Source organism: Plutella xylostella, chromosome 29 (genome assembly GCF_932276165.1).
Source record: "Plutella xylostella chromosome 29, ilPluXylo3.1, whole genome shotgun sequence".
NCBI classification, from domain to species: Eukaryota; Metazoa; Arthropoda; class Insecta; order Lepidoptera; family Plutellidae; genus Plutella; species Plutella xylostella.
In genome coordinates, this window is record NC_064009.1 from 4,982,675 (window position 1) to 5,000,888 (window position 18,214).

The window sequence follows — 18,214 nt, forward strand, 5'->3', positions numbered from 1 at the left end:
TGAACATGACATAACGAAAATTCATTTTGACGTTCCTGTGACAGCAGTAATTATTCTGTGATTATTTTTGCCCCGGAATAATGTATTTCAGAAGTTTAACATTTGTCTTCCCGGTGTGACTTTGCTTCGACTTCATAATATTTCTGGATGGATGGATATCAATTTAGTTATGTTTGATCTTTGATTATTTGATTAGTATTCTCACTAAGCAATAAGACCGTTGTACTATGTTATTTATAAGCTGTGTATTTTTTGTAATGTTTTCTTGAATGGTGCAAAATAAAGAGTATTCTATTCTATTCTTGCCTCCAGTGAAGAAGGTCTGGGTTGGACTACAGTAACTATAAGCAGTCTATTGTAGGTATCCGCTTATTTAAGTAGGGGCAGTAGTCGGTCTAACTGATCATGATCACTGCCAGGGTAGTTTAGATACAGACAGACCATTATCTGCAAAATCTTCATGATGCTGAGTCGGTAGATATGTAACTACCACGAAGGGACAATAGTATACTACTATACGTAAAGTGGACCATCTACCGTAGACACGTATACCCGTAGTAAATAGGTAAGTAACTAGGTAGGTAGTTACAGTACATACAGCTGTGGTTGATGCCATGCTGATGATGATGATGATGATAATTTGATGAAGGTATCTAATATACTTACCAAGAACAGAAAATACAAAAAACAAAGTTTATTGTCCAAAAAATATATTTATTGTAGTAGACAACCACGAGGACACGCGTCCGGCGCCCAGCCTGCGCCGCGCGCGCGTCCCAAACAACGCTTCACTATCTACGACCCAGCTCTCTTGTTTTAATAATTGGAATAATTTATTTAATAATTACAACGCTTTTTTTAACTGTCCATATTTTTAAAATTAAGTATAACTAACTTCGTCTTGTATAACTTGGTGTAAGAACAGCCTTCAGGAATTGAAAAAGGGTGGCGCAAAATGCGCCTCACAGCACTGTTTCCATTTCGACTCGCGTCCGCTCCCTGGAAACAAAATAATTATATTAATCAAATACCGTATCAGTAAATATATCAGCCTTTATTTAGACACCTCATGAAGGAACGCTGAAGAGGAGCAATTAATTGGCCGGAAGGTCTTCTCCTACAGATTGAAACCATAAATGCGAGTTTATAAAGACAGGTAGGTAGTTGGTAATGGATGCCCGAGTGTTTACAAGGCAATGGATATGACCTCTACGTCCATTGAGTCATACTCAATACCTACGTCGTGTAATATCACGATTCACATAACGCACCTGTCGCGTAGATCTCCACACGACAGCGGGCGGTCGAGGTCCGGCAGTAGATGCGCGGGCGGCATGAGCGCGCGCGGCCGCGTGGCGTCGGTGCCGGCGGCCAGCAGCGCGGCGGCCGAGGCCAGCCGGCGCGGCGGCGGCTGCAGCCCGTGAGCAGCTAGAGCCGCTGCTAGCTGCCGCGCGCGCGCCATCGCCGCGTCGCGCTCGTGACGCGCGCGCCATATCTGTTTCAGACGTGGAGTTTATTAGTGGACTGTGATCATTATTGGAGTCTTTCTAAGATCACTATGCTCGTTACCACAGCAGTATCGACTACTGGCTTTATCCACAATGGACACGACGACACCAGAGACTATACCGCTGTGGTGATCTATAGTAAAGTGATCTTAGAAAGACTCCAGCAGTGGATCTGGAAACGGTAAAACTACCTTTCGAAAAACAGGCTATAGAGCTAGGAAAAGAAACGAATTTTTAAGATAATTATTCATAGGTGCTGACCTGTGCCGCGCAGACGGCGGAGCGGCAGTGGCCGCGCCCGCCCGCGGTGTAGCGCTGCGCCGCCGCCGCCTCCATCACCGCGCCGTGGAACGACAGGGATTGTCCTGGAACAAGGGAGCATCATCATTAGTTACGTTATTTAATGTAAACGTATAAAGTATAGTTAGGGGTTCTACCTTTTTGGCATAAGATTTTTTTGCCTAATCTCGTATTGCATAGTAACGTTTGGTCAAAGTCTCGTTACGCCGAAAATCGTATGGCATAAATCTCGTTTAGTAAAAAGTTATTTCGCATAACATTGTTTAGCCTAATAATGGTATGGCCAAATCTTGAATAGCCTAATAATGCTATGGCATAGGTTTATACAAAGTAATAATATTCGTTTGGCTTTAACTTTGACGGAGCGTCTCCCTACATAGCGCAAACTGGTGCCTTGTATTGTTTCCGCTGTTTGGAAAACGCTCCGCTCCGCTTCGCTGCGCTCCGCTATGGTTTTGATGAACATGTGCACCTAACACGCTCCTCCTCGCTTTGCTCGTCGTCGCACCTATCTTATGGTTTCGATCTCATGAGGTTTGTAATAATTATATTGGTCGTTAACTTTCGATTTTTTTATCATACAATATCGTGATTTTCGGGATGTAGGAGAAAAATACCACAATTTGTACATTTACTACATACTTAATATATTATTTATTAAGATAACATTAGGAGAAACAAGATTATACATAGGTATAGACGAACATAAATTTGAGCAAACGAAACTTAGGTGTTTAAAGATTGTGCCTAAAGAGTTTTAGACGAAACGAGCCTTATGCCACATAAGTCTTGGCAAAGTGATGGTTCGGCCAAAAAAGTTTAGACCATACGAGTTATGCGAAATGAGTTTTGGTCAATAAAGATTATGCCAGATGAGCGGAACCCATAGTTAGGTCTATAGGCCTATGACCAGCCGTGGATGATTATTGTCTGATGATGATGATGATCATTATAAACTTTGTTGGTCACGTGATATTAATACTTAAGTATGGGGAAACTCGCTTTGGATCTCTGTAAATGGGATGGCCTCGGAAGAGAGGGATGAGAAGAGAAGCCTTTGTTCGCAGAAAAACTCGGTCCTCGGCCGTCCTTATCCAGCTACCGGCTACCCACCTAAGGTTGTCGTTTCAGCGGGCAGGGGGGCTTCCCACGCTGGGTTTGTTATAAGTTTATAATGAGGAATCAAAATGAAAAATAGTAAATTTTCCTAAGTCTCCCTAGACCTGATTCTCTCCCTTTCGGCTTATCGTAACACACACACCACCTACTACCACATCGTAGCGCTAGAACTTACCCATGGACAGTGAGACAAGCGCGCAGCACGAGCCGGCGTTGGAGGCGGCGAGGTGGCCGCGCATGTAGCGGAAGTACACGTGCTCCAGCAGCAGCAGCAGCGCCGCCAGCAGGATGCCGGCCATCAGCAGCAGGAACGCCGACAGGAACTGCTCCAGCGCCAGCGGGTCCGACGACTTGTGCTCCTGCTTGTTCGGCTTGCACGTGCCCGTCATCCAGTATCTGGGGAGTTTTTAAACTGGTTTAGAAACTGGGATTGGGTGGGTAGAGGTCCGACCACGCTAACTTTGCAACGGGTGAAACTTTTTGGATGCAATAAATGATTGAATATTGAGTATTGAAGGTTTATTTTTATTTTACTAAACTGGTGTTGGCATTTGTTTTTGTTGCAAAGTTAGCGTTAGCCGACTCTAGACATTTCAACCCAAGTCATGTGACCAATTTTCTTTATTTTTTCTCCTTTATTATGCACGCATTGAAGAAACCCGAAACCGAAGGCGAAGCTTTAATTTTTTACTATATTAATTTATACATAATTAAATTATTCTGCAGGTAAACCAACTGACCTGCGCAACCGCTCCAGATCTCCGTTGGACCGGAGGTCGAGCAGACGCTTGTTGAACATGGTGAGGTACTTGGAGTTGCGCGCGAACGCCAGCCCGTAGCCCGACATGGCGTACCAGGAACCGACGGTCAAAAGTCGACAGTCTTCGTCCTGGAAAAAGTAAAGCTGTTAGTATTTTTTGAAGTCGGAAATTAAGTGGCTTATACAGGGTGTTGCAAGAAGTGCTTTTTTAACTATAAATGAACCTCTTATGTTATGTACACTGTGTACGAAATTATTTATTTGCTGTACTTACTTAAACTGTTTTTATTTTGGTGTTAAATGGCCTACGAATTGGCAGGCGAGATAGCAAGTTCATGCGCTATTTTGGTATGAGAGCATTATACCTGTACCTACATGTAACTTTATCTGTAAAGTATATCTGAATAGGTAGCCGTAAATAAAATATATAATATGAACCTGGGACACCAAGTAGTCCAGCACCGTGCCGTCATATATGAAGGCGTCCAACTCCGCTGTAAGCACGCTCGCCACCCCCGCGCTCACCGTGCTCCGGTTGTACCTAGAATACATACATTATATTGAACATAAATAAATCTACTTAATAAGAAGTTCAATTCAGGAGAATTAGCTGCAGAATTTACAGGTCTTTTTGGATGCATGAGCGGTGTCCATCAAGGCGACTACCAATCCATTTATAAGATTGCGGCGCTTGACGCGTTTCAATTACTCTCTTCCTTCATGAGAGTCCATGCATAGCCAGTTTGTAGTGCTACTATAACGCTTACTTACTTGGACATATACGCATGTGGCTCCGGAAAGTATTTGGCTAATGTCGCGTCCGTGTGCGACCACGGCACCGTCCCGAACTTGAGCGTGGGCCGGTGGCTCAGTGGCCGCGCTATCCGCGGGTCGTCCAGCCCGCTGAGCTCGTGGAACTCTTCGCGGGTTATCATGAACGCGGCCAAGTTGGCAGTGTAGATGGCGAGGAACACCACCGCAAACATCGCCCACATGTTCGTCATGAAGCGAGCCGTGAACCCCCGCGGGGAGTCCACGTGGACTGATGCCTGGGAAAAGAAATACATCATTAAAGTATGTTACAGAATTTAAGTATACCAGCATTGAACGAACTATGGTAACAACAGCATAGCTACCTGAAACAGCACAGCCCACACAATCCAATAAGTTCGACAGAGCGAGAAGCGGTTCTGAGTCATTTGCTTGGGATTCCGTCCTGACGAGCAGTCGAACCCGCTTGGAGACAGCCACTCGAAGAAGAAGATAGTGAAAGTGGCGGCTTGGATGGCCACGGCTCCCACGAGCATCCAGGAGGCGGTGTCGAAGGGCTCCAGGAAGGCTGTCGGGGAGATGATGCCGGTGCGCTTGGCCACCACGATGGCCACACCCGTCTCCATGAACGGCACGCTGAAATCCACCACAGCCTCTCGATCCGAGTTGATTATGAGCGATGTTAGTACCTGGGGAGAAGGAATTTAGTAATTTACCTAGTACTCGTATGTTATCAATGATTTTGATTAGTTAAAGTATATGGATAAGATCGTGGGTTGAAATACTAGCATGTAGCATGTCTGGTCATAGGCGGGTAAATAAAGTAAGTGAAATAGTAGATTTGTACAGTTGTGGTTTGGGTGAATTCACCAAGGTCACATTAGACATTATTTGTTACAATTAGAAATGTATAAGTACTTAGTATTGTTGGATGTTGTGTTTTATTTTATATTATGTTTTTGGTTTCTTTTGAGAGTTTATAATGTATGTTTTATGTTCTTATTTTAATAGTGTTAGTTTTATTTGTATAACGAAATTAGTCTTGCTGTCATGTTGTACAATACGAGTATTAGTAAATAAATAAATAAAAAAGTATTATAGGACCCCAGTCCGCGTCGTTCTATGATAATGTATCATGTGATCTTACGGTGTAGGAAAACACACATGCACATCTAAATTCTACGTATTCCAAAACACTCTTCAGTACAAAAATGCACTGCGAAAAGTGAAAACCCCTGACTATATACCCCTTCGTGGATTACAGTCGTGAAAATTATTAAGTAGTAAGTATTGAACTACAAATCCAAGTCCACGGTAAACGTACCATATCAGTTTTCTTGTTGACCAGATCGGAGATGAGGCCGTTCCACTTGCCGTTGTGCAGCGTGCCCCAGCGGCCGTCCTCCACGCGAGCCAGCTCGTACGTGAACCCGAGGTGTTCGGCTAGCTGCTGCAGCAGGTCGATGCAGAAGCCGCTGCAGCACTGGTACAGCGAGCTGTTGCGGTGCGCGGTGCCGGCTTCTAGGCTGGAAGAGTGGGGTTCTGTTAGCATCATCAATTTGTCATATAGGTCGGTCTTTCATAACGGTATTTCTGGCGTTTGATTGGGTGGCTTAATGGGTAGTTAGCCCAGGATAGGTTTAATTAGATATTCCTGGGCGACCTCATATGTGTAAAAAAAGAGACGCAAAAAAGTGGACTTATTACACCCACGCAAACACTTAGGCAGCGTTCCCACTACGCCGGACCGGCAGATCTGCCGCGCCGGTAAATCTGCCGGAAGAGCTAGTGGCTGTACAATTTATATGAAGCTATTCACATTATCCCGGGTCCGGCATTTTTGCCGAGCCCGGCATTTCTACCGAACGTTTTGTCACTACGAATTGCCGGTAGAACGACCGGGCCCGGAGTAATGTGAACGAGTTTGTGCCGGTATCTGTCCCCCGCTCGCCCCGCTCGTGCTCCCCTCGCCCCTGGATGTAAAATGAAAAGAATGGAAAATCTTTCCCGTAAAATAGGGTGTACCCAATGTTTTCTTTTATTTTGCCTTCTATTAAGATACCACCACAACACAACAATTTCGTCGTCCATTGTGCGCGCAGGTCCAAATTCAACTGAGGACTGTCTGAATTTCTTCCGGGATCCGTTGTAATGTGAACACTCTGTCCGGTGTCCGATTTTCGGCAGATCTGCCGGTCCGGCGTAGTGGGAACGCTGCCTAAGGCAGCGTTCCCACTACGCCGGACCGGCAGATCTGCCGCGCCGGTAAATCTGCCGGAAGAGCTAGTGGCTGTACAATTTATATGAAGCTATTCACATTATCCCGGGTCCGGCATTTTTGCCGAGCCCGGCATTTCTACCGAACGTTTTGTCACTACGAATTTCCGGTAGAACGACCGGGCCCGGAGTAATGTGAACGAGTTTGTGCCGGTATCTGTCCCCCGCTCGCCCCGCTCGTGCTCCCCTCGCCCCGCCCGTGTTCCACTCACGTCATTCGGAGCATGGATATTCAAGCAGAAACTGTCTGAATTTCTTCCGGGATCCGATGTAATGTGAACACTCTGTCCGGTGTCCGGTTTTCGGCCGAAAACCGGACACCGGACAGAGTGTTCACATTACATCGGATCCCGGAAGAAATTCAGACAGTCCTCAGTTGAATTTGGACCTGCGCGCACAATCGAGGGGAGCACGAGCGGGGCGAGCGGGGGACAGATACCGGCACAAACTCGTTCACATTACTCCGGGCCCGGTCGTTCTACCGGCAATTCGTAGTGACAAAACGTTCGGTAGAAATGCCGGGCTCGGCAAAAATGCCGGACCCGGGATAATGTGAATAGCTTCATATAAATTGTACAGCCACTAGCTCTTCCGGCAGATTTACCGGCGCGGCAGATCTGCCGGTCCGGCGTAGTGGGAACGCTGCCTTATAGAGTCGAATTTTAATTAAAGAAATTAGATAGTGACAGCTCTAAAATTAGCTTTCAGAATCGGCATCAGTAAGTACCTCACTTTAGATAAGCTGGAAACATCCTTACCCAGCGACTTCAACTTCAGGCGCGACTCTGCAAATAACCCCTCTATCGAGCGAGCACCGGCCGCTGACCGGGTCTGGAGGCGCCAGGTTGATGTACGGAGGCTCCTCCAGGAACGTGATCCTCATGTGGAACTTCTCCGGCACTCCCTGCGGAGGCGTGTGCAGGCCGCCCGGCCACACGATGTCCTTGATGTCGAGGCGCTCTTTGGGGAATGAGTTCCAGGTGCCGATCTCTTCCCACAGGAGCTTTGGGACAGATATGAGAGGTCAATAAATTTATACAGAAATTTTTTGGTCACGTGACTTTTTACTTTGGTGAGTTGATTAATAATCCTGAATTCTCAAACGTTATAGAACAAAAATTGTTGAGTATGATTTCCTGAGTCACCGTCGCCGCATTTTGCGATACCCTGTATATTATGTATGTTTGGTGTTGTACGAAAGAAAAGATACCCTGGAAGCGCAAAGTAAAGGTCTATTTTGGGGCACGTTATAACGGTATATTGAATTAATATGAAGGTACTTCAGGGTACGGCAGGGCGACACGGGCTCGTTATCGACGTCGATAAACTCGTTTAATGTGCGTTCCACCAATCACAGCACCGTATTTATGGCGAATCGTGATATAGTGACGTTTATCTACGTCGATAATGAACCCGTGTAGCGGCAGCTAGTTTTTAAAGCCAGATGCCGCCAGATTAACTAATGAAACTTCTAAACTACGTCTTCACCTGCTCTCCAATAGCGGGGCGGAGGTTCATGATCTTGAGCTCGGCGGCGCGCAGCTCGCCGTCCGGCGTGAACTCGATGCTCTGCTTGCCCGCCTCGCCCTCCACGCTCACGTTGCGCAGGTGCCTGTAGAACCTGGAGGAGAAAGATGTAACGTAAGATTTTGTTAGTTTGCCCTTTTATTTTTATCTCTGTGGGTGTGTACCGATACCGATATCAGGCTAAAAGCTCTCTATATTACTAAGCTACGTTGTTGGTATTTACAATATTATTATACTCCGTTTGATGGAATCTATTTATATAAGAATTTATTTTGCGATTACATATGTATGTGATTTAGGGAATATGCATGTGTTTTTTATATTCTTATTCGATAGATTTACATTGCTTTACTACAACGTCAAAAAAAGTCATTTAAGGTATTTTAAAGAAAGTTAAACATTTATAACCAACACGATCACATAAAACACACACGTCATACCCTCGTAATTCAGCTCAGAATAATGAGTTTCACCAGTCGCGCCGACCCTCAGTTCTATGGGCATAGATTATTCTGAGATTTCCATATCAACATAGTTTACGTCACATTTGCGTCACATTCGCTCTATGAAAATGCGTCATGGATTTGATTTACGAAAGTTTTTAGGTACTTTTCAACAATTATTTACTCGGTCAAAAATAAATAAAAATATTGACGGAGGCATAATTTTGAAATAACCAAGTTAATTAAATATAATATTTGACCTTTATTTGAATCGCATGCATATTCCCACCCAAATGACTATCTGCTGTCGCTACACTTTTCGTTATCGGCGTAGATAAGCGGCACTATATCGCGATTCACCATACATACGGCATATGATTGCTGGAACTGTTTTTTTAGGTAAAATGAAGTTCCAAGGCAACAACTAGTAATACAACTATTTCCTGTTCTAACCTTTCCCCAGTGGACCAGCGCGCCTCCCCACCCGCGCTGCCGCAGCTCAACCTCGTGCCGAGCGGGTGCCGCGCGTTGTCCGCCTCCAGCAGGTACGACTCCACGCCGTAAGCAAACACTTTGACTGCGGTGGCAATCTCCGCGATCAGCGAGGAGCTGGAGGTGTCGAAGTGGACGCCTGGTGTACGAGAATAGAGGAGGAAAGTATGAATTACTGTGGTATTAAAAACAATCGAATACCATTGGTAAGGATTGAAAATAAAAAATACGAAACGATTGAGAAAAAACAATATTTGGAAAATGCGTCTTTTTAGTACTACGAGTTGTAGTTCGTAGTCTTTGCTACGCTCGTAGCTCGTAGCACTTGCTACGCTTTTCGTAGCTCGTAGTCTTTGCTACGCTTCTCGTAGCAGCTCGTAGTCTTATTTAAAAAAAATTAAATGTTGTACTTCAGGTCTTTAGGCTAACAAAATATATATCTAAGTTAGTTAAAACCACAGCACTCACCAAGCATCCCCACCGGGAACTTATTCGGCTGCTGCATAGACCCGAGCACGCTCTGCGTCACGATCCACACGTAGTTCTCCCCCGTGAGGTGCAGGTCGGCGGCGGCGGCCAGCACCTAAGAAATAATATTAACGATAAGAATTTAAAATAAATATTGATTAACACTTTATTTGTGTACACATTTCAGTCGAGGAACCATAGTGCGCATATAAACCTTCGCTGGTTTCTGACGCACTATTCATTTGTAACCTTGTATTAAACTTAATTGTGTTTGATTAAATAAATAAAAATAGAAATATGTGGCGACATCTCACACACGGCCATCCGACCCCAAGCTAGGTAGAGCCTGTATTATGGGTATCGGACAGCTGCTCTATCTACACAAATACATAGAGGTACATATTAAATACCCAAGACCCATGTACAAATATTTGTGTTTAAACAAATATCTGCCCCTGCCGGGAATCGAACCCGGGACCTACGGCATAGCAGTCAGGGTCACTAACCACTACACCAGTCGGCCATCCGATAAAATATAAAAACAAACCTCGGCCGCCTCCTCCCGCGTGGCGTATAGTAGTAACACGCGCGCCTCGCTCGTCACCAGCTCGTTGAGGTCCGCCGGCTTCTTGACCACTACTGCGTTGAGGATCGTGAACTTGAACCGGTCCTGGGGGCCAAGTTATAGTGGTTGGGTTATAGTGGTTGGTTGGTTAGGGTATTGCGTTTAATGTAGAGTGGATTGTAAAGAAACCTGACCCTCTCTCAGTAGCAATGTCACTGTAAGTGGGGTCAGGTTCGTGTGTGTGTACGATAGGGGGTTGAAGTTACGTTAAGCGGAGAGCTGCTTGGTTTCAGTGATGGAGCTGGACATTGGCTTGGTTTTTTGAGTCAAGCATTTGCGATCCTATATTTCAGAAGATCCATTCAATGGAAAATGCTTAAAAAAGTCCGCTAATTTATTATTATATAAAAACTATTGTCTATTAGGCATTAGGCACGCAAATTCAACACGAAAATCCATCCCACTTTTCTTCGGAGTAATTATTCACCATTTCGAAACAATTAACTGTGATTAAAACATTACTATAATCGTAAACGTTTTGTTTAATATTTAACACTGCTACGATTATTGTTTGCATATAGCTATAGATATCTCCTGAATATTATTGCAATAGCCACGATTACTTCACCCTCGAGCCTTCGACTATTACGAGGAGAAAATGGCTAACGCTAATGGTAATGATAATGATACTTTTGTAGATGTTACCATTTAGGGTTTCTAACAACACGCCAGCAAGAATAATAAAAATCTGACTCCCAATTATATTTTCATTGGTAACTCAAGTAATAATGGCGTCGGCTTTCAGTAATAGCAACGGATGAAACTTGTTAACGGGACACGAGCATTCTGTCTGTAAAGTATACACAGTACAGTCCGAAAGGGTGAAATATGTATATTTACAAGCGATATGTTTATAAAAAGTTGTAATTGAGTTGTATGTTTTGGAGTGGTCGTTCTACAGCTGCGTTGCGTGAAACCCTGCGGGTGTGAAGTGGAACTTTGTAAATGTAATTATTATGGAAGTTGGTTGAGTAATAACTATGTATAATGTTTAAACTTATCTTAGATTTAGAGAAAATAGTACCTATAAATACAAAATAATATTTTTTATTGCATTATGTAAGTACTTAGTTAAGGATAAGGAGATCTTAAGTAGTGTATTAGGTTATTTAGGTTGTAGTGTTATTTTAATATCTGCAGGACTAAATGAACTCTCACATGGCTAAAACGGACTCTGCAAATATTCACATAGCAATTTCCTACGCACTCACCTGGACAGCGGAGACCCGTTCCCTCACGGCCTGTATGAAGTCGTCGTGGCCGGCGATGGCGGACGTGACGACGCTGAACTGGTGCCACTTGTACCGCTCCAGGATGGACAACATGGCCGCCGTCTGGTGCTCGATGGACGGCGCCAGCTGCAGACGCAGCGAAGCGTGGGACGCTCGTTTTTCTAAGCCGCTGTTGTCCGCGTTCCATGCTATCACCTGATGACGTCACGAGTCAGATAAGGAGGATATAGTGGAGTTAGTATGTACAATTGGAGTCCGGGATGCGTGGGCGATGATGAATGTTAATTATAGTCGGGAGCTTGTTTACTTTTGGTAAGAATTATGTAATGTTACAAATAATAAATGTTCTTTAAAGATTAACGTATTTTAATTCTTCATTCAAGCTAATTTCAGCCCCATTTTAATTACTTAAGCCATTTCAAAAAGCAATTACTTACTACGTTTAATTGAATATCTAAAGGAAAAGAAGAGGCTAAATGCATAGATGGTTGTACTTCGTACTGTTTATAAGATAGAGATTAAATGAATAGATACGTACAGGGATACCGAGATACCCGGCAAGTTGCAGAAAGTACTGAGCAGAGGCAGTAGAGCGCCCGTATTGTTCGTGATTCATAAGATAGAGAATCGCAGACACGTTCACTGCGAGAAATTCCTTACATAGCGAGTCGAGAATGGCTGAAAGAAAAAGGAATTAATTACGACGGTATTCCGGCATTCATTAATTGCGGAACTCTCATTGATCTTTGATATTCCGAGATATTAATGGGATCGGTATTTATTTAGTAGACTTTTACTTGTCACCATATCTCGAATATGTAGGAAGTTCTACCAAAGCCGTAGAATCTAAATAGAACTAGGTAAGTTATTTGCGTGCCAAAATACTGTTCAGGATGCTACTCACACATGGGGCTAGGAGTTAGGCCCTGCATCGACAGCGTAATGTTGAGGCGCACTTGAGAAAACAGCTTGAGCTTGCGCGGCAGCTTGGAGAGGGCGGCCTTCTCCGCCTTGGTGTAGTCGCGTGCGCCGAAGGCCTTGTGGGGCACGACGAGCGCGGCGCGGATGACGGAGGGGGCGCGCGGGGGCGGGGGCGCGGGGGACGTGCGCGGGCGCCGCAGCCCGTCGCCGCCGATGCGCACGCCGCCGCCGCGCGCCGCCTCGCGCCCCCCGCCCCCCGCCGCGCCGCCGCCCACCTTGATGCCGCCGCCGCGCTCACCCACCGCCGTCGCTGCCAGCGCGCCCAGCACCAACACTACTAGAGGCGTCCGCATCCCAGCTCATTCGCGCTGCCGGGAAACATTTATAATTAATACAAATACTAGTCAATCACACCTGCCAGCGACCGCACATAAAGCAGGTGGGCCCTCAGCGGCCGAGTCGGCCAAGAGGCGCAAATATGCAGCTCTTGGACAAGGCTACATGTTTGTGCCTTTTGGCGTATAGACGCCATAGGACGGTGGGGGGAAGAAGCTAAAAAGCTAAACAAAGACAATCACGGCTGATCGATGCTTCGGGTGACCGAGTTAAGAACATGTAGCAGAACATAAATATTATGCTTGCGATGTCTAATTTCAGACAAGTGCAACCTTTTTTGCGGGATAAAATAAATTATGTAAATAAACGTAGAACGTTGAGTGACCATGACAATACACTGATTTAGCAATGCAATGACCTACAGTTTCATCGATATTTCTTCACTATAAAATAAGTAAAGCATAGGTATAGTCAGAAAAACTCTTATAGAAAAAACATTAAATAAATAAGTACTCGTAATCACTTAACATCAAAGTCAAGTAGGTACTAAAATACCTACTACTATAAATTATCTTGGTAATATGAGCTCAACGTAACACAACCCTAACAAGTTCATTAATAAAGTGCCTACTACAACGCCCTCTCGCAGTTCGTCAGTGAAACTACACTTTCAAAAGCTCATTTTCTGAAGCACTCACCCAACACGGTGACTTAAAAAACTTTAGGTTTTAATAATGTAGGGCCGTGTAGACTCGCAGTGAGCACTAACTTCAAAAGTGCCTTTACTCAGTCGCCGAGCGGCCTCTTTGTGCGATAAAAGAGTCGCAAGACGCCGAGGTGACATCATCAATCATGCATCTCGTTTGTGCACATGAATAGCCTTCATCATCAACAATTCTCGGAAGATGACAAAAGGTTTTCCTAACAAGGGCTTCGTAGGACAAAACAAATAAGTAGCCGTGTGGCATTACAGAAGAATTAAGTTGGACTTTTATGAGCTTCGGGTGTTAGGGTGTTACGGTTGTTTGCACAACAACAATATATATTCTTCTAGTCGACTAACCTTAGGGTCTGAGGGTTCCCATTATTTTATTAGGCCGCGTTTGCGAAGTGGAAGACAATAGTATCGCGTAATGTCGGGGAAGTTGGTTAGTTTAGAGTTGAGTTAATCACGAAATGCTGGCATTGTTCGCTAGTGACATTACTTCCCAACCAGAGCAATCAGTCTCGGAGTGTCTGAGATTTGTTAATTGTTTGGTGTGCTGCGCTGTGATTGCTACGAGTATGTGACAACTAGATTATAATTCGCCAATCCAATATGGTTCCGAGTGATAACGGCCGGATCTAAAATCATCGTCATTATGGGATATCAAAGTATCTTACACTCATCCATCACATAATCATCAGTACAACACTGAAACTTACGAAGTCTTGTTTGTAATAAGAGTTGTTCTTTTCATTACACTTACTTAATGAAAAATATTTTCTTCATTCTATTTTTATTTCATGTTCTTTACATTTTTGCCATTACTTAATTAGTTTTATTTTTGTTTAATTAAAATGTTGAAACTCAGTCGGGTTGAGCTTCCTCTTCGCACCGCCGCCGCCGCTCCGTAACGAGATAGATAGAGCCTCATAAATAATGTTGTTATAAGATCTGAGAGCTCTTTTTATATTTGAAGTTAAATTAAGGTTTAGGGCTTTTACAAACCGACCAAGCTGAAGGCCCGCTACCCTAAATATACGTAGTCTTCAGACGAAAAATATTTCTTATTTTAAATGTTGAATACTTTTTTATGTTTATAAGCTTGTATGTGGTTGTGAGATTTATAAGACCTCTAAACCCAAAAATCGTGTAAACACGGAGGAACGTAAAGGCAGGTACATTTATCACAAATGTAATCTGCACGACTGAGTGCGGAGGCCCTTAGAAGAATTTTATTTATTTATCACGTTCGCACAGACCGTGGACCGGATCAATGGGAGGGGGAAGGGGGGTCGAAGTCGAAGGAGGGGGAGGTCACATAATTCAAGTAGCGAGTGGTAGATAGGCAGGGTCAAAGTTCTCAAACGTCATATTTCATTTTTATAAAGCCAGTCACCTAATCGAGTACACTCCTTGTTATTTTAGCTGTAAGTAATATTAATGTGGAGTCAGGTAGAGATAATTGTATTTAAAAATGAGAAACACTTAGTATCTTCATCAGTCGGCTTTATATATTGCCATAATCTGGCTATTTAATATAGGTCTAGTTCTATCTGTAAAAGTAAAGTTTAGTTGAGTACAATGCGAAGACTTTGTATTGTTTTTTACCAGTTTTAGTTCGCAAAACAGGATTGTTTTTATATGGATACGCAACTTACTATGTATAATACTCTAATCTATACATATGTGAAATATCATTTCCACTATTATATTTATCTGCGAAACTTACGATAATTATTACAAATCTAAAGTAATTAAAATGTAGAAGGTAGATTAATAATCTAAACTGTAATTTGCAACGTAATATACGGTGGTGCCAAGTTTCGGAATACTGAAACCACATAATCATTAAACTAAATAACTTTATACAAGAATTCCCGCGCAGAGGAGCTGCTGTTGTTTAGTGTTAAGTATTACTAATAAAACCAGAGTATATAGATAGCGACATAAGTACCTAGGTGGTCCGCTTAGATGAACGTATCGTATCTGTGATAAACCCTATAGGGACTAACGTTTGTCGTCTTGATGCAAGACTCAGTCTGATGACTAGTGTTTTCGGTCGATGACTGTGCCCACAGGGCTTAATTTTATCATCCATATAGTATTTTAACAATTTGGTAGCAATATCTATGGATCTGCTATTTTTTGAGATATCAATTGATCCCATAGTTAATGAAAGTGGCCCATCAGTATAATACCAATACCCAGTAAAACCAAACGTTTATTGGACAATATGCGAGCGACAAATCCCGTTGGTACGTTGCTCAGAGATGTATAATATAAGACAGAGACCTAACTTTGACTAGGTATCGAAAGTATAACGAAAAATTAGGTAGTTTGAATATGATGTAGGCACTCACAATATACCTCTATTATAAAACATAATCGATCTTTGTTTAATCTGAATAAGTACTTACTAAAGTATTTTTTCATCTGACTTGATGAATAATACCCGCACACGTTCATATTTCATGGACTTTTAACCCATAATTCGTCCACTCCAGCGCCCGGCGCGAGGCAGCGGGCCCCACTTACCGCACACTTTACCGTGTCAAAACCCTTCCATTTGACTTGGTCGTAATCAACTTATGTAATTACAGAGCTCGCGGTAAATTGAACTCACGGTCTGCGATCGGCAATGTTGCCAGGTCCATTCTAATTAAATTGCTCAATGAGTTATGATATAATAACGAGCTAGTGTAGATAACTATTCTATAATAGGACTTAATTGTAAGTTATAGTCAGCTTATATCGGCCGAGGAACTGTATACCGATTGTCATTTTCCTTAAAGTATTTATCTAGCTATATACATATAACTACCTCGTTACTGCCTATGAGTTTCATGTCGCCTTGAAAAATTTGATTTTCGGATAAAAAATAGCCTATATGCTAATTTACGATTTCAACTCCCTGCATAAAAACTGCTTATGAAAATCTGTTCAGTAGTTTACGTATTAGTAACAAACAAATAAACAAACTTTTGCGTTTATAGTATAGTATAGTAGAGGATCTCAGTAGGACTGAAGAATTTGTAAAACATTTTTAACACAGTAAAACGCATACTGTAGGTACTACGACAAAAACCTTAAACATTGTTTAACAAGTGTGTAAGTATAGCAAAATTTGACAGATTTTTTTGGTAATATTAACAGCGCCAAATACTTATCTGTTAAATACTTTCTAAGTTTTTGTGGTATGGCCCCTAACAATTAGGTGCATTATTTGTTGTTTATTAATTAATTAATTTAATAATTAGGGACGTTTTAAGTCTCCCTTTTGACTGACTGCTGAGACGTGAATAGGCATACAACAATTTGGATACGGTTTATCAGTTTCAGAGATGACTTAGGGCTGATTTTTCAATAGTCAGATAAAAGTTATCTGAGGAATAATTCTGATGCTGTCGTGACTAAGTGTTTGTATTAGACAGTGACAGCTAAAATTTTATTCCTCAGATAACACTTATCTGACTATTGAAAAATCAGCCCTTAAACAATATACCTTACTTTCATAGCAGATGTTAATCAAAATTGGGTAAGCCGTTAAAAAAATATCCGAATATATTTAATAAAGATTTTTATGATAATTCAGCTGTTTATTGATACTACCCGTATTGTAATCTCAAAGTACAACCGCTCTGTAGCCTGTAGGTATTCAGGAGAATGTCTGCCTTTGGGGTCCGGTTCGGTCGGGCAAAATGTGAACATTCCAACTGAAAGGATATTTTGTCGCTGGCTCCGTTGAGGCTTCTTATTTACAAAGTTGCTTCTTAACTCTACCCACTTTGTTGAAGCCAAAGTTACGTCACAAAAATACTTCGTGTTTATTTACTAATTTTACAAGTGACGAGTCGGTGTGAGTTACAGTGAGCTTTTGATGGAGATACAGCTTTCAAAGAATCTACGTTACTTTCTCCAACTTAATTTATGTATAACTACCTACGTCTACTTAAGTATCAAATAAATGAAACTTTAAATGGACAAAAAACGTCTTCTCTACATACAATATAAATGAAATAGACTACCTATAGGTATATACTGACCATACTATTTACAACATTTTTATTTTCTTTAAATTTTAATACTTTAAACTGATGTAAGTTAATGTTAAAGAAAAGTAAATATCCATAAATAAACAATGCTGTTTTTTTACCTACGGCTTTATATATAAATAAAAATAACATATGTACATGTATATAATATGAAGAGTACCCACCTATCTACAAGAAGACAACGAATGTATATCTTGCTACTATAGTCACCTATAAGCGCGCGTTTCGGGTGCGATGGCAGTGGCAGCGGCGGCGCTGCAGCGCGCGGGCTGCTGACATAGAGGGGTCAGGGCAGCGCGCGGGCCATGCGGCCCGGCCGAGCTCGTGGGACGGAGTAGCGCGACCAGCCAGCCACGCGTGTTTACGTAAGCGCCACGCCCCGGGCCCCGCTCCGGCGATGGCGCGGCGCGCGGCGCGGCTCGTCCCGTGCGTCGCCGCCGACTGCCGCGCCGCGCCGCGCGACACCTCCCGCCGCCGCCGCGCCTGCGCCCGACCCACCCGCCACTAACCACTTACAACCGCCACGCCTCCCGTTACATAATAAGATTTTCGACAAAGCTCCGAGATTTCACATTAGAGATTTGTAGCACGTCACTTTAGTTTCACGCGTGGGCCACGGTCGCACGCACAGTGGGGCGACAATTTAATAAATTGACTTATTTTCCTGTTTGCATAAA

At 43.1% G+C, this 18,214-nt stretch overlaps 1 protein-coding gene across 2 annotated transcripts; it reads right to left on the reverse strand.

Moving 5' to 3' along the window:
• Positions 1-699: 699 nt before the first annotated feature.
• Positions 700-17,992, reverse strand: LOC105382716 (glutamate receptor ionotropic, NMDA 2B). Of its 2 annotated transcripts, none has more exons than XM_048631593.1 (18): positions 17,748-17,992; positions 12,427-12,811; positions 12,061-12,200; positions 11,502-11,717; positions 10,213-10,335; positions 9,666-9,780; positions 9,159-9,336; positions 8,224-8,356; positions 7,494-7,738; positions 5,783-5,984; positions 4,824-5,147; positions 4,459-4,736; positions 4,126-4,228; positions 3,668-3,816; positions 3,103-3,323; positions 1,770-1,873; positions 1,272-1,495; positions 700-999 (listed from the first exon to the last, which is right to left on the reverse strand). In XM_048631593.1, exons 2-18 carry the CDS (start codon positions 12,794-12,796, stop codon positions 963-965), a joined length of 3,162 nt encoding a protein of 1,053 aa, XP_048487550.1. In that variant the 5' UTR covers positions 12,797-12,811; positions 17,748-17,992; the 3' UTR covers positions 700-962. The 2 variants fall into 2 exon arrangements, with proteins under 2 accessions (XP_048487550.1, XP_048487551.1); XM_048631594.1 differs by having other exon boundaries at positions 17,702-17,992.
• Between the last annotated feature and the right edge of the window lie 222 nt (positions 17,993-18,214).

Coding starts and splice junctions, on each gene's coding strand:
- LOC105382716 (XM_048631593.1), bottom strand. CDS start 12,796: ATGCGGACGCCTCTAGTAGTGTTGGTGCTGGGCGCGCTGGCAGCGACG. Junction 12,201..12,426: donor CCTAACTCCTAGCCCCATGT/GTGAGTAGCATC, acceptor TTTTTCTTTCAG/CCATTCTCGACTCGCTATGT. Junction 10,336..11,501: donor AACGGGTCTCCGCTGTCCAG/GTGAGTGCGTAG, acceptor CTTGGCCCCCAG/GACCGGTTCAAGTTCACGAT.